At 47.6% G+C, this 16825-nt stretch overlaps 1 protein-coding gene and 1 long non-coding RNA gene across 8 annotated transcripts in view; one reads left to right on the top strand and one right to left on the bottom strand.

The window, feature by feature from the left end:
* LOC410229 (toll-like receptor 6) overlaps window positions 1-4763 on the bottom strand; it is a 42978-nt gene extending 38215 nt beyond the window's left edge. Inside the window, exon 1 of the mRNA XM_393712.6 lies at window positions 146-4763. Coding sequence (XP_393712.2) covers window positions 162-3818 — 3657 coding nt within the window. The 5' untranslated portion in view covers window positions 3819-4763 and the 3' untranslated portion in view covers window positions 146-161. The remainder of the gene's footprint in view (window positions 1-145) is intronic.
* Window positions 4764-4864: 101 nt separating this feature from the next.
* Window positions 4865-16825, top strand: part of LOC113219060 — a 205135-nt gene continuing 193174 nt past the window's right edge. For 6 of the 7 annotated variants that reach the window (XR_003305523.1, XR_003305524.1, XR_003305528.1 and 3 more), the window contains exons 1-2: window positions 4865-5252; window positions 10941-11131. This is a non-coding gene — a long non-coding RNA (uncharacterized LOC113219060). The remainder of the gene's footprint in view (window positions 5253-10940; window positions 11132-16825) is intronic. The other variant, XR_003305525.1, reaches the window with a different exon arrangement.

Here is a 16825-nt window from a genome sequence, read left to right as displayed (position 1 = left end):
TTTTAAGCCCAGTTCACGTCGAGGTTTCGAGCATCGTTATCGAATGTCCATCGTACTCTTTCGAGCAAAAGAAAAAAAAGGGATCCGAGACAGAGATCTCTCGGAGAGTAAAAAGCGCGTAAGAAGATGAAATAATGGATCTTACCTAAATAATGGCTGTTCTACGTCCATTGATGCTGCGCCGGGGGCGGCGGCGGCGGCGGCAATGGCAGAGGTCTCTCCAAAACGGGAACAGGGGACACGTCTGGCATGGCGAACCTTAGTTTCTGCCAAAACAACTTGTCCCCCCACACCAGCACGGTGTGCGACGAGATCCTCTTTTTGAGATCGGCGTCGAGATCTCGTGGACACACACCGCCCACCAGGAGCAGGATCACCGAGCGGCCCTTCCCTTTCAGAGCGTCCCTTAGGGCCGCTTTAAACTCGAACCTGGCCCACTCCCCGTGCAGAAAGTTCTTGGACAACACGAGGATGGTGCGTCTCGAGGAGTCGGCCGCCTCCGCGACCGCATCCGCCACGTTGCTACCGGCGCCCAAGTCCCGGTAGTGCAAGCACAGCCTGTAAGACGTCTCGAGGCCGGGCACCAGGATCGTGGAGACGAACGACTCGTCCACGGCCGAGTAAGAGATGTAGGCGTCGAACGGTTTCTCTTGATCCTCGAACGCCGCCGTCTTGTAACACGCCCTGAGCCCGCATCTGCTCGCCGCCCATGTCCTCAGGGTTCGACGATGCCTGAACGCGCCGCACACGAGCGCGACCATGGCGAAGATGAGGACAGCTGTGGCGAGCAGCAACGGGAGATAGGCCTCGAGCGGCCTGGTCTCGATCACCGAGGTCGTGCCCGTTAACGCCGCGCAATTTATGACCGATCCGTTGGCCGGAAGAATAATAGGGATGCCGAGGGAACAGGTGACGCTCCTCCAGTCGCTTATCTTCGCCCTGTTACGGGACATCCACTCCCGGACCCGGTCCAAGAACGAGCACTCGCAGTTCCACGGATTGCTCGACAACCCGATGTCGACGAGATACGGATTCTGGCCGAGTTGCCAAACGGCGAAAGCGCCGAGTCGATTGTTCTCCAATCGCAACACTTCCAGCTGACGTAGCGGAAGGAACGTGCCGTTATCTATGTACGTCAGTAGATTGTTCTGCAGGTAGAGCTCCTTCAGGTTCTCCAAAGGTTTCAATTCCACGCCGTTGAGCACGCTTATCTTGTTGTTCTCCAGATGGAGGACCAGCAACCGCTTCAAACCGCTGAAAGTGTGATTGCGTATAGCGATGATGTTGCTGTCGTTCGCGTACAGGATCTGCAAGTTCTTCCGCCCGATGAACGAGTGGGAATTCAACTCGCCGAAATTGTTCCCATCGAGGTAGACCTCGGTCGCGTCCATCGGCAACCGGCCGGGAAGGGTTTTGTATCCGGAATTCGAGCAATCGACCACGTTCGCCGACCATGATTGATCGTGGTAGCAGGTACAGTTGGTCGGGCAGGTCATCTCGCAGTCGCAGGCGTCGAAGTCGCAGCAATGGCACAGCGCGAAACAGTGGGCCTTGTACGTGCACAGAAACTGGGACGGTTTCGCCTCGAGCAACGGTATGAACGATTTGTGGCGATCGTACGGCAGCCTGCAGTACACCGATTCCAAATCCATCACCCTCGGGTGTTGCCTCAACGACAACGAATTGATTCTTTGCAACCATTCCGTGGTGCAGTCGCATATGAACGGGTTCCCACCGATGTAGAATTCCGGCAATTGTCGATAATTGGGGACCGGGGTCAATTGGAACGCTGACAAGTTCATCTTGACGATCTGATTCGCGTAAAGATCCACTCTGGTCAGATTCTTCTTGTCGGCGAACGTTTGCGGCTCGACCGTCTGTATCATGTTGTCGTTGACGAACAGAAGCTCGATGGAATCCGGTATCGACCTCGAATGTATCCTCGTTAACCGGTTGAACGACACGTCGAGCGTCTGCAATCTCATCGCCTGTGGCGCGATCCCGAGATCCATAATAAGATTTTTATGCAGATCCATCCACTGTAATTTCTCGGGCAGGTAACCGTAATCGAACTGTACGATCATGTTGTCGGACATGTTCAGCCAAAGGAGGCCCGGCGCGCTCGCGAACATGCCCGACATATCCTGCAACAGATTCGAATCCAAACGGATCGCCTGTAGCGCGGGATTCGCGGTGAACACGCCGTCCTCCACCGTCTCGATTTTGTTCCGCGCCAAGTTCAATATCTGGAGCGCCGGCAGTTCGGCGAAATCCTCCACGGTCACGTTGGTGATCTCGTTCCCGATCATTCGCAATCCGTACAGGCTGGACATACCCCGGAACCCGGGCCTGTTCAAGCTTCTGATCTGATTTTCACCGAGATCCAGCGTGCGCAGCATCCTCATGTCCTTGAGCGCGACAGGTATACCGTCCAAACTGTTTCCGGAAAGATTCAGATCTTGCATGCTGGAACAATTGCGAAAGGCATCCGGATGGATACCTTCGAGCTGGTTGGAATCGAGGGAGAGAAGAGAAAGTGCGAACAGCCCGTTCAAGGAATAAGCGTCCAGATAGGTTAATCGATTATACGCTAAATCTAGCGTGTGCAAATTACTCATGGGGGCGAAAGTGTCGGCCGGTATCGTTTCGATCTCGTTGTACTGCAAATTCAATATCTGAAGGGTGTAAAGGTCTTTGAACAGGGCCGGGTCCAGTCGAGTGACGCGGTTATGGGACAGATTCAACAGGACGAGTCGAATCAAGCCGGAGAACGTGGCCGAGTTGAGCCAGGAGCTGGTCAACGCGTTCCTCGACAAGTCCAAGGCGACCAGCTGATTCATGTCGGCGACCAGGCCCGGGGACAGCACGCTGATCGAATTGTTCTGGAGGCGCAATTCTTTCAACGACTTGGCCGCGTCCCGAAACATTTCCGTCGGCAACGCGACGATTCTGTTTCCAGACAGGTCGAACGTCTCCAGAGACCTGAGCCCGTGAAGCGCCTCGTCTGCTACCATGGAGACCGCGTTGCTCGACAAGTTCAACACGCGAAGCCTCTTCAGGGAAGAAAATCCGTAGGCGGGCAGCACTAAAATTTGATTATTCGACACGTCCAACGATTGCACGTCGAGGGAGCAGGGGAAAGGCGATGTGGTCGATTCCTGTTGACGCCTCGGATGTCTCTCCGCGATATCCCTGAACCCGAGCTCGGTGATGTCCTTCAGCATGTTCCACGAGACGTTCAACGTGACGAGATTCGACAGAGGGCAGAACAAGTGTTCCGGTATCTGCCAGATGTTGTTCCACGATAAATCGATCTTCTCGATCTGCGGCACAGAGTCGAGCGCGCCGCTCTCCAATTCCAAGCTGTATTTGCTCTTCCGCCCGTTCAAACTTCTGATCGTCAGATTACGAAGATCCCGCAAACCGCTCAGAACTTTTGCCGGCCAATGGACCAGCTTGCATCCGGTCAACCTTAACGATCGCAATCTCCATAACTGTACGAACCCGTCCACGTTCAGGATTCCGTTCTCCAACGATTCCGAATCCTCGCATACAACGTTGATAGAGGTCACGTATTCGCTGGTCGCCTGTGAAAAATTCGTCCTGAGGGAATCGTTCCCGGTGTAACGGTGGATGCAAGTGAGAGCGCCATCCTGCCGCGAATCCCACGAACAATGCTCCGGTAAATCGAGTCTCGGCGGCAGTTCGCTGGTCACGGCGAGCACGTGGTATACCGGGATCAGAAGATAGTAGTAGTAGTAGGCCAACGACAGCGACACCGATCTTCCGACCCCTTCCGGACCGGCGAGCCCACGCATCTTTAGCGAACTCGTTGCCTTCCCTTGTTTCCGCTCCTCTGTCTACTTCCGGTCATTACACGCCGCTCCACGACTCCGCGTAGACGTTTCGTTATTAACGCACGTTGTCGTCGCTTGTGTACGCCCTCCAATATTTGCTCCGAGTCACTGGCATGTGTGACTGCCCCCTCTTTCGACAATCGATACTCGACTCACTTCAGCTCGAACACCGTCCGATCGTTTTCAACGATTCGCGAATTTCGTTAATGGGAATTGAAGGGAACGAAGTTCACTGCCAGTCGACCCGTCATGTGAATAGCTCGTTTATGAACGATTCGAGGGAGCACGAGAGCGTTATCGCATTTCACTGAGTGCTTATACAAGTAGTTTACACTTTAAAGAATCACACTTCACTCGGTCGGCGAATCGTTCAATCCAGCGCGCGCGCGAGTACCCTTCATAACCTGCTGCAAACGCTACTACACATTTCGACTCGCGAGACACTCGACTGGCTTGACTGGGAAAGTCCTTGACGATGTAACAGCGACAGAGTAAATCTCCGGATAATTACGCACGCGTCGAAATGCTCGGTAATTTCAGTTCCCGTATCCCGGTATAAACTTCGTTTTCCATCAAAATGGTAATTGTCCACGGTGAGTCAGCACCGGCGAATCAACGTCATTTCCTGCAACGATGTTCATACCTATGCTCGGCGACACTATGCTCGCGTTCCGCCAAAATGCCGGAAGCTTCGCAACTTTTCCACCAAATGTCCCATGTCTGCGAGCCAAGGATTATCGACACTCCTCGAGATTAAGATCCCTTCTCACTGAAATCCCGATATATTGCCCGACAAGATAATCCTGCGCAGGTTTTGGTTAAATGAAAAGAGCGAGAGAACGGATCACCGGAAATACAAAACACTTTAAACCGTAACATTCGGGACGACGACCACCGCGCAACTGACGGTTGAGATCTCCACAGCATCTAACTCGACGCAGCGTCCACCAATCGTTCCTTCCCCCACCACTGGCGGCAGCACTAACACATCGAGGACCGGCATTCAACGAGCACGCGCCTCTCGCCGGCCGGACGTGGTGGAAGAAGGACGGGATACGATCCCTCGTACTGTTCTTGTGTGTCTTTCTCTAACTTAAGTGGAAATCGCGTGTGTTTCTGTTCAACAAACGTCGGGAAGCTTCGTAGCTATACACGCAATACACGCAATACGTACGCAATAGTGTAACGCGTAAAAAAAGATGGACGGTGCACGCAACCTGTTTCTATCTTCGCGTCGTTTGTGCGGTTTTAAAGTGTTTTGCGTTCGAACTTGCATGTGCGTATCATTTTTTCTGAAACGGGACACCTTATACCACAATATCTATTGCTACCCTCATCCTACAACGTGAAATCTTATTCCTAACAGGACAATCATCCCGGATTACGAACGGAAAGGTAAGAATATATTATTATAAAATGGCGTCATTTTCGACTCGTTAGCTGGTACTGCGAAATTGCAAACGTGACTCATACGAGATAAACTACTGCATTCTACGAATTATGATCGTTCGAAATAGTTTGTTTATTTTGTTTACATTTCTTTGCAGTCCTTGCTTCTTCGAATCGGAAAGTTTTTGTTTAGCCTTGTAAGAATTTTTGTTCGTTTCGTCAACGAATATTTCGAAAAGCAATATGGTGTTGCACGATTGCGCATTCTTCTGCGCAGGTTTTCATAAGATCGCGTCTAGGCATCTAGAGCCGAATCGTAATTTATTTCTTACCGATGATTTTTTGATTAATTCGACTATTTCTGTATTATTATTTTTATTACCGACATTATTTTTATTGTTATTTTCATTTCGTATTACTTTCTGCTTAGTTAATAAGCGAATATTGCTGATTCATTGTGCCAATTAGACAAGGGGGAGGGGGGGGGGGAGTGAAGAGAAAGGAAAATGACAAGCATTATGGTCGGCCATATTGAATTGTGTCGTAGATGGCGTAACTTTTCAATAATGGTCTATGAATATTTATTTTTACATAAAATTAATCCTCTCCGTATAAAATTCTCAAGTGATATTAATATTGCAACAGCATACATGTTCGTAATAACTTTGATATATCGTTAGAAAAAAGAGAAGATACATACTTCGTGGTTTGTACGGCAAACATACACGAAGAACCACGAACCGGTCTCTTCTCGTCTCCCCTCGTCGTTCTCATTTTTCTATCGCGATATTCACGTGATATTCAGAGCACCACCCAATCCCCTTGTCCAAGGACTGCTCATAAAAAGGTTTCGATCAATTTTTAAACGATCGGTCGTCCGTCGTGCTTTTCTGTTTCTCTTTCTACGCGGTTAGGGGACTGGAAAGGGACGGGGAGGGGACAGGGGGGGGGGTCTAGTCTCCTGTCGATACGAGCGTGGGTACGTATTTATACGCGCGCCTCAGCGATCTTCGTGGACTATATCGAGATGTTCGATTTGTGTGTAACACGACGAACCGACTCCGCAGGATCGAGTTCTCGATACGCTTTGAATAAGCCTCGCTGATTCATTCTTGTCCACCCGTCGAGAGACTTTCGACTTGATCGATGGTGATCCCGAATGATTTGTATTATGTTTCCTGTCGCGATGAATTGAATTTCGGGGGGAATCTACGCGCGCACATCCAATTCGTTTCTCCCGTGCATAAGAGATAAGCGGCCTCGAAAGGAACGAAGATTAGAACCGCGTTAAGAGTCACGCGCGATTCGATTAGAAATCTCGAGCGGCGAGTCATTGATACTCCCACACGGTTCGTTTCACCGGTGTATTCGACGGGAGGAGAGTTTCTTACGGGAATGATTGATCACCGACTTAATTGACGCATACCAAGACGAAAGAGATCTTGGAGGGTATCACCTGTTACAACGAATTATCGGTCATAAATAAGCGCATCGCGTCTGCTCGTTTCTTCCCTTCGTTCGTTCAGGACTATATTATTTAATCCTGACAGAGACACTTTATTATAAGACGATAATTAACGAAGATCCTCAGACGGATGATTTCTTCAGCTATGTTACGCAATTCGATTGATAAAAATCAGTGAAAACTGGACTGGATATCGAGAATCTCTTGAAATATAATTAATATTACTTCTTCTTAGCCTGGGATCACTCGCTTCACTCGGGGGCAATTGTAATTAAAATTGTTAGGGATGGGAGGTTCGTGGAATCGTTATAATTCCGACGAAAGGTTGGCAAGTAGGTTTAAGAAAGTTTCTTTTCGAGCGAAAAACAGTCAACAGGGACAAAGTCAACTGTTGGTTATCCTAAACTCCAACGGTTTGCCAGAAATAGATCTTTGTTCGGTGAGAGAGAGAGAGAGAGACAGAAAGAAAACACGTATCATGTTTCTCTTTGGGGCAGGTGTTCTCTTTGGTGCAAGAAAGGATCAGAAACACTTGTTCGCGATAACTTGCTCTCGCTTCCTCCCTTTGCCTTTTGTTTATCTTATTTACACTCTGTTTTACCATTTTCTCTTTTCGAACTCTCTGTTCAAACATATCTCTCTCTCTCTTTCTCCCTCTTCCGTTCCTCTACCAGCGAAGGAGCCGATAAATCGAGACTGTCTTCTTCGTTCCTCCTTCTTTCGACCAAACCTCTCGCGAAACTTTCCTCCTTCTTCCGATTCGAAAATCAATTAGCGGCAGATTCAGTTTCCATGTAAAGAAGGATCGAATCGCGGTGGTGACGCGCGATCTTCTGGACGAAGTAACCGGCCCAGGCCAAGAACGATGGCGAAAAAGAAGTTTTAATTAAAGCTAGAATAAGAGTTTAATCGAGCAAAAGGGATTAATTGCCCAGGGGTTAAAACGAGCAAAGGGTCAAAGAGAGCTTTGCTGCCTGCCTCTCTCCTCGATGATTCCTAGCGGCTTTCTCGAGTGGCGTGAACAAGAGACCCATAAATACTCGCGTCGAATTCTTCCGTGAAAAGCCTTTTTCATTCGCAAACAAAACCGACCGATACTCGATGCCGATGTTATTAAAAGCTCGGAGCTTTTCGTTACATTTAGCGTCCCTCTCGAGCCAACAAAATTTCTCGTTCGTCACATACGATTCGGTACGATTAAAAATCCTGTTTTGTAATCGAAGATAAATTGCACGTGCAATAGAACGCGACGTGGAAAAACGCGTGTGAAAGTAACAAAGCTAGAGAATCGTCGAGAAAATTTTTGTAACCCGTCTTTAAGGATTGGTGTTAATGATAGTTGAAATTATGAGATCACTCGATATATTTAGAGTTTCCAGTGTTCGAGAGTCTGAAATCTTTGGTGATTTCGCGGAATCATCAGCGATCGTAAAGAAAGTTTCTCGTTCAACGCGAACTTAGATCGTAAATTTATGAGATTTTAAACGAGATATTAGATCCGCACGATTGTCATAATTTTTAGAATCGCGACAAATTTTCAAAGACGCATAAATTCTCTCTTTTAGCTTCATTAATATGCGCATCTAACTGCTCGCTAATTACGCCACTGAAACCCCTCCCCGCTAAATTACGATATTACATATAATACGGCCAAAATTAGATATCATTCGAAACACGAAGTTTCGATCTGGTGCACCGAACTTTCACGATTTCCCGCAGAACCGACAGATTCGAGACGGATCGATCGTGCAACGGCACAACTGTTGGCAAAAGAAAAAAAAGAAAAAAAAAAAAAACATATATCCCTTTCCCGATGTCGTTTGATTTGACGATCCTTAAAGCGTATAAAAACTTGCTCGTGTTTCTCGCGTTCGTTAAAATAACGAATGTACAGTTAAAAGTACAGGGAACATCGATTTGGTCGCATAGTTTTTACGAAATACGAGCAGGAGAAGTCCGAAAAACATTTGCCGTTTCGAATCGAGAGGCATCGCCGGGATGCTCTTCGATTCTCGCTTTTAACAGGCCATATAGCGGCGTCGATCTATGATGTTCAAAAATATCCTACACGGGGAACCGTTGTCGGATAGTCTCTCTCTCTCTCTATAATGTGTCGGAGAACACGGCGTGCTTTACGACGATTTGATTTACATTGGATTTTTCCCGGCTGCCAGCTGTATTTCAACCCTACGAACCGCGTCGAAAAATCTACGGCCAACGCGAAACGCCCACACTTCGTTCATTGCTCTTTGTCAAACAAGTTTGTTGCCGGGGTGGTCGCGATACGAAGGAAAAAGCGAATATAAAATCGAATCGCGTAGGTATCCGCGAACACCTGGCCGTGCTATCCTTCATTTCACGCAGTCTGGGAAAACTATTCTAATTTTCAAATCTGGATATGAGAACAAGATGGCCGATAGCGTGTATTCACGAAACCCTGTTTTCGTGAAAGCTCTCTTCGTCTCCGATATCAAAAGTATTTTTATATAGAAAAACATGTGTATATTTGAGCAATTATTCTTGTTCCCTTCCAAATACGGACAAGCAAACGGACAATGAGAAATAAGAGAGAGAGAGAGACACAAATTGGAAGGGAAAAAGAAAAGTAATTGGCAATCAGTCCGCGGCTGTGTTTCAATATTGAAACGCTCGGTGGTATTTATTGAAAGATCGTAGACGTCGAGTTAAAGTAAAGGGTTGAGGGGCGGAAAAGAAGATTGAAAACTCCGCGAGACGTAAGAGAAAGTATATATCGGGGTATATAATCTTTACGACGATCTGGCTTTTCTCGGTCTCCCTCCCCTTCCCGTCAAAGTCTCCGAAAAAAGTTTCTCCCCAAAACGCAATTTCGTCGACTCTCGTTGAACGCGAAACGAAGGAAAATGTACGCGCGTCTGTGTTTCTTTCTGAGTTTACACGCAGGGGGGTGCGGGAGAATTAATGGTTATCATACCGTGGCTACATCCGACCGCAATTGTTTTTACGTCCGTGCGAGAATAGCGGGAGGAGGGGGACGGAAAACAGGAAGGGAGACGTGGTAAAATTTTACTGTGCATCGCGACGTGTTACGTGCACGGTATGCGCGAGCGGGAGAGATATGCACGGGCGAAAAGTTTTCGCGAATAAAAGAAGGTTTTCGCGCTGCAGAAGGCGCAACACTTTCAAACAACCGCATTCTCGACGGGCGGAATTTTCCACGGGCGAAACCAACTACCCGGATGCGGCAAATGAGACAACCGCTTCCCGCAGTTGTCCTGTTTAAGAAGATTGACCATCGGCATCGCGTGAACTCTCGGCTTTCTTCGCAGAAACAACTTTAACCTTTCCCCCCGGTTAATTTAACTTTTAAATTTCCCCCACGTCGCAATGCGCGCGATAAAATTTTCGAACGATATTTTTGCCAATTGTACTGGAAATTAATCGGTGTATTTCTTTTCTTTCGTTTCTCAAATCAAAGATAAAGAAATTTAGGTTGAAAAATTCGTGGAGATTTCCTCGAATCGAAAATATTCCATCTTTCTCCATCGAAATAGTTATGATTTTTGAGAGAAGAAAAAGGTCGATATTAAATTTACAGCGCTATTTCGTGAAATATCGTCCATGGCCGCACCGGCTCGTTAAATCGTCCACCTGCGACGAAGAACAAAACCTCGAGGGGAAAGATCGATTCGCGTGCGTGCAATTTTTTACCCGTGCATCCGATCCGATTGATGCAAGTCGGATCGATTCAAGGGGAATGGATCCCCTTTTTGTTAGAACCGCGTGTCTCTACTTCGAATTCCAAACGTCTGCCCCCCGGCTCCACCGCGCCATTCCTTCGATTCCGAAACCGATTTCTCGGACTTTCGTTTCGAATCTCATCTTTCTCCTCTCCTCTCGCGATAAATTGCCGGCATTAATCGAAAGATTGGCAAACGAGCTGTTATAAACGCTGATTCCAACGCGAAAATTTGTCCCCATTTCGAAGGAAACCGCGGGAGAGACTCGTCGAATATCAAATGTATTTCGATTGTCTGCGCGGAGAATCGAACAAAATGTGGTAAAAAAAGGAAAAAGAAAACCTGTGAATCGGATCCGTGATAAAATTCTTTTCGATTGTAAACTGCGCGGTTTCGTGAACCTTTTTTTTTTCCATTTTTTTTTTTTCCATCAGCAATACTAGATTGTTAATTTGTCGCGTAGAACGCGCGTCGAATGCAACTATACGAGCGTGCATGATCTGGTTTCAGCGCGACGAATCCCTCTTTCAAGCTGCACCGTATGGTACAACCTGAGCGACATTTAACCGGAAACTTGATATCGGTGGACATTCACCGCCGTGAGCTCTTTCAATTGATCGTGGCCTACACGACAATGAGGATCAACTACGTCGAACAGCATGGAACAGCAACGAGACGGCGATGCTGCTTCGGACGAACAGGTAAGAATTCGCCAAAGATCTTTTGTGCGTTATTGGGTTCGAAGATTCCGATAAATAGAAACGTTTTCTGGAGAATTCTTCGAGCCCTGATAACGATTATCGATACGCGATAGACCTCGACTATATATTGTTCAGAAATCGTCGAAATAGAATTCTTTATCCTTTATGACAAAATGGCCGGTCACTTTACCACGGATTTCTATGGACATTATTGTTACGTAGATAAGCACGATTTAGAAATTTTGCGTCGAGAATTTGTAACGTATATGCGAAGCGAGATGAAGAGCTTACACGTTACGAAACTACTTCGAACTACCACGCGTTGAAACCACTTAAGGAGGTTCTTGTGTACGTTACCCTCTGCCTCTTTAAACAATCTCGCGCTCTTATGCGTTTATCTTTCGCATCCACGACACGTAGTAGTAGATAGATAGTTTGTCTTTTCCTACGTCTTAAATAAATTTCTACGTTTGGGGATGTTCATACGTGCATACATATATATATATCAAAAGTCGCCGACAGGAGGGTGAAAGATTTATAAATTACGTCGATTCTGTTCTTCACTCTTACAACCCTTATTTCGATCTCGAAATTTTAATAATCATCGCTTGAAACAATTTAGCTTGTCGACATTACAGGAATATAGATTTAATTTTCGTACGATATTTCTTCCAACTATTCTTCTTTCTTCGACAAGAATCGAAACTTGTGCACGATCATTCAAAACTCTCTTCGATCCGTAATTCTATGTATCCACAGGATCTCGCGGATCACCGGCCAATCGATACCCTTTCATTATTATTTACCTGGAGCGGATTGCGCGCCAGGATTTTTTCCGCTATCCGGATAACCGTCCCGGTAACCGGTAAATATCGAAACGAATTTCCCTTCAATTTTTCCCTTCCTTCATCCCCTTTCATCCAACTTTACAGTTTCGCGATACCTCTCCCTCTCTCTCTCTTTCTCTCGTATTTGCTTATTGCAACTCGACGGATCGCGTGAGCAAACATTTAAACGGATCGAAACAAGGGGAAGCGCGCGATGAAAGATTGTTTACGATCCCGGAGCACGTACGCCGTAGATACATCTCGAAATACGGCGTTGGTGGCGCGTGTAGCTTTATTGGAAGGAATCGGTTTGGCGGAAACGTGCAACAATTTCGACCGATACCAAAGCGGATGTAAGAGGCGCGTTTGATGCAATTCTTTCGTCTCGTCGTTCTCGTGGCTGGTCTCTGTCCGCTTCCATTAAATGAAAATCGAACGTCGTCGCGGCAATCATAAACGGTTTCCAAAAACCTTTCTCGACGAGGACGATATCGTTTATACGACTCGCTAGAATGGGGGAATGCACGCGTATAAACGGCGCTATAAACGGGGGATCGATGGGGACACTTTGGCCGAGGAAACGGTCTAGCGATTCTAAAAATATCTCGTCTCGTTTTAAATCCAAACGGCGCTGTCCCTCCCCCCCGCGAACAGGGCTGATAAAGTTCAACGGAATCCGAGGAGGCCATTCCTCCCTTCGTCTTTCTTCCTTCTCCCTTGTCACGGTTTCACCTTTTGCACCAACGGAGGATCTAATGGAATACAGAACGAACGAGTTTCAAAGAGATGCGCGCGATAGGGAAGGGAGAGAAGCGTCGAATTACCCGCGCCGTGGAAATTCCTTGGAGGAAATTCCTATGGTTTATAGATATAGTATTCGGATAAACTCTTCTGGCTCGTCTCGTCGAGGCGCGTTCGATTCTGGCGCGACAAAAGCGGGCGACGACAACGGGAAAACAGCGATCGATTTTTCTCCTCCTCGCCGCGGAGTCGGCTAATTTCAGAGACAATGGGCCATCGCCAGCTTCCATTCCGTCCGCGAGGTAAAAAAGGGAGAAAGAGGATTCGGCCTAACCCCTAATCAGAGGAGAGGTACGTCGTAATTCCGAGGCGCGGATAACGCGGGGCCGACTAATCTAATATCGAAGCGAAATTACGCATAAGGGATGCAAATCCACCCTTCTCGTCCTCCGGAGCGCGCGCCCTAATAAACTCCTTTCATTAGAGCCACCCTCCTCACCCCTTCCGCGCGATAGTGGTGGGTGGCGGCGTACGAACAAACTGTGCAGTCGTAACGCACGACGCCTCTGGCAACAGCTGCGGAACGAAACGGGCTCGCGTACTCGCGGTTTCCCCGCTCCCCCTTTCCAATGAACCGCTGCGCTGTCTCGTTTTTTCCCCTTCGATCCGCCTTTCTTCCACTTTTTTTTTTCCCTCCCCCTTTCGTCGTCCCATCCTTCCAATCTCGAGCGTACCGATGCAACCAGAGGGGAAATGTATTGGAACACGTTGTTACAAATTAACACGGGACATTTCGTTTTAATTAAGGGTTAAGGATTTTCTATTTTATAATTAGTACAATTCTCTATTCAATGTGGAATAACAAAACGAGAAGGATCTTGGCGAAAAAACCTTCGATAACGAGGATTGGATTCGCGAGTAGATCACGTTACAAAATTTTTTAAGCATCGCATGAATTCCTGAAACGAATATCGCGGATGTGAATGCATGGGGGAACGGTTCTGTCCTGCATGAGGGTTGGGTGCACGATTGCATAAGGACGAATTGTCGCGCGGTTTGCATACACGAATTTGACCCGTTATAGCAACAGTTATATCCACACGACACGAGGGTGCAACGATTTTGTTGCAGCCAGGGTGCAACGAATGGGTGACGAGTGCAGGCTCGCTTCGAGCGAATATCAAATAAACGGGGAGAGGAGAAATCTCGACGTTTTAATTAATGGGTATTTAGAAAGGGGCCTCCTCCCCTTCTCCTGTTTTCCTTTTCCCCCTATTTTCATTATAATAAGCGTTCGGAGAGTCGCAATTTGCTCGAATTTTCCTAAACGGACAGTCTCATTTCGACCGCGTGAATCGCGTTAATAACAACGTTGGAAATCGCGCGCATTCAGATTTACCCTCCCTCCCTGTTTCCCACGGATTTACCAATCTGAAAAACCGGGATTAAAACGGGTAAGGCGTGAAAAGAATTCCATTAAACCTCGACAAGTCTTCACCTCCCCCTCTTCACTCGAGGGGGATTACTTATTACGAGGGATGGAATCGGGTCAGAAGAGCGGAATTTGTCGATGGACGCGAACAGATATCGATATACGCTGGATTAACTTGTTGCCGCGACAATCGCTAGATCGCGATTAAACTTCTCTTCCTTAGTTTAATCGTAAATTCCTAGATTTCGAAGGGGAGGGGGGGAAGGGTGAACTCGGTTCCGATAACCAGGCGAAAGAGCTGTGCCTGACACCGTGGAAAAAGTCATGCATAAATTAACAGTTGGCCGAGATTACCTCGGCGAAACGATCCAGAAACGAGAATTCGATAAACGAGCGAGATATATAGATCGAGAAAGCTTGACGGCTCGAACGTCAGCGTAGTTTTGCGAATTTATCGGGGGAGGAAAAAAAGGAAAGAAAGGAAAGAAGAAGAGAGAGAACGGTGAAAAACAGGAGGGAGGGAATTTTTTCAACAGGAACCCCAGGTTTGTGTTTCGGTCGAGAGGTGCGCGGAGAGAGTTCGGCGGAGTGAAATATTTAAAGCTGTACATCTCACGTCAGCTTATGATACGTGCACACCCAAGCTACCCGGCCGCGATATGGATATCATTAACCGGGCGTATTACGAGTGTCACGGACTTTAACGACACCGGTACCTCGTTACCAGATAGGAATTAATTATTTCAAGGTAATGAAGTGTCAAGGAGGGGACACGTTGTTCCAAGTTATTCGACGGAAGATATTCCCTCCTTGGCTGGGAGAGGGTGGGGGAGATCGGTGCACGTCGAGAGTTATTTCTAGTTATGGGAGTGATGCCGCGCGCCGCCAGATTACTCGGATCGTGTAATATCCCAAGATTGAGGGTAAATTACGGGGCATTGGGCGGCCGTGTCACGCTGCATCGGTCACTTTAATTACACGCACGAGCCGTCCTCTATCGCTTAGGATAGGATCGCTTAGCGATGAGATATCCGATTGCAGTGGAAGATTCGATGTTATAGATTTTCTTTTTGAGGGAAAGGAGAAAGTAATCCTTCGTTACACCGATTTGCGAACTCTCTTTGCGACTATCGAATGCATTAATAAATTGAACGCGTCAGATTGGAATTGAATAATAGAGCAAGAAACGGTTGAATCGGCGAGCGTGGAACAAGAAATCGGTCGGTCACGTCTCGTGAGATTCCTCAGCTGCCGGTTAAATCGTTTGGTACTGGTACGGCATACACCGCTGGTCGTTTCCGTATTTCTTTTCTCGAAAAAGGAACCCCGCCGGTTCCTGCTTCGAACCGAAAAAGCGGTAGGTCCGTTCCGTGAAACGTAGGAAGCTACTTATCCCACCGACACTTCGCGAGGGTTTCATTATACGCCGTTGGCATATAATGATACGGCACTTAGGAGCGCGTACGAGCGGCAGCTTGCGCGTTTCATGGCGTTTTCAATGGCCGCGAGAAACCGTTCCGTCCGATGACGCGGAGGCCCGAGCTCTCCTTAGCAGACGAAGGGTGGACGTGGCCTAAGGTTTTACCCCTTTTGTCCCTTAACATCTTTGCAAGCGGCGACATGTCAAACGGCCCGTCCCCGTTCCCTGTCCTGGGAATATAAACAAAGAGCCGACGACAGAGCAAGTATAATATCCCCTCGCTCTGACCCCCTCCGGCACTCTCGTCCCCCCACATCTTTTCCTCGCCCCTATTTCCCCTTTCCCCTATTTCTCCCCTTCATTTCCGTTTCACTCCACCCTCCACGTTTCGTCCTCTCGCCATCTTTCTCGCCACGCTCGGCCACGATCCGTCTTATTCGAATCCATGCTCTCTCTTTCTCTCTTTGGCACTGGTGGTTCTTTGCGCCGTGGAAACGTGGCACAGACCTCCGCGAGATCTTAATTCCTCTTTGCCAGCTCCATTCCCGGACTTCTCGAGCGTGAAATCGGCGCCCCTCGCCCCCTCATCGGCCACCCCGCGACGATTCGTAAAGAATAAGACCGTGTCCCATTATCGGATCAAGATATTATCATAATTGCCGGGCTCCGTTGGCTCTTCTTTCCTCTCTAAGCTTATAGCTAGCCTCCCGGTTGGAGTGGGCTGAAATTAAAATTAAAGCAAATATTAAGACCATCGTAGAAACTCGTAGAGACAACGTTAATATTATCTTTCCTTCTGATACGGGATCCGTCGCGAGGATTCGAGACGATGGAGGCGAGAAGAACGCGATCGAATTCTAGATCTTTCTCTTTCTCTCTCTGGAGTTCGGCCATTTTTTATGGAAGGTGATACCCGCTAGTCACCGGAAATTACGCGGTGGCGAAATTTATGCGAGAATTCGGGTTACGGCGCGGCTACCCGGTTTCCCGAACCATTAAATTATTTAACGATAATGGCTTCGTTTTAACGTTTCACCCTGTTAACCGTTTCGCCGAATGCTCGCGAATATTCCATAGAAATTTATACGGTCGCCCGGGTTTACGCTTTTGGATATTGAAATTTTCGCTCTCGAATAACTCGTCGGACGACGAATCGCTCTGTCGAATTTAAGAGATTTACACGTGACGAAATAACGGGTGTTATATTTATAGATACGTTGAGAAAAAGTATTCCATCGTCCTTTAATATTGGATCAGATAATTTGCTCGACGAG

This window comes from Apis mellifera, linkage group LG10 (genome assembly GCF_003254395.2).
Source record: "Apis mellifera strain DH4 linkage group LG10, Amel_HAv3.1, whole genome shotgun sequence".
NCBI classification, from domain to species: Eukaryota; Metazoa; Arthropoda; class Insecta; order Hymenoptera; family Apidae; genus Apis; species Apis mellifera.
Note: the sequence above shows the minus strand (reverse complement) of the source record. Positions and strands in the feature narration are given on the sequence as shown.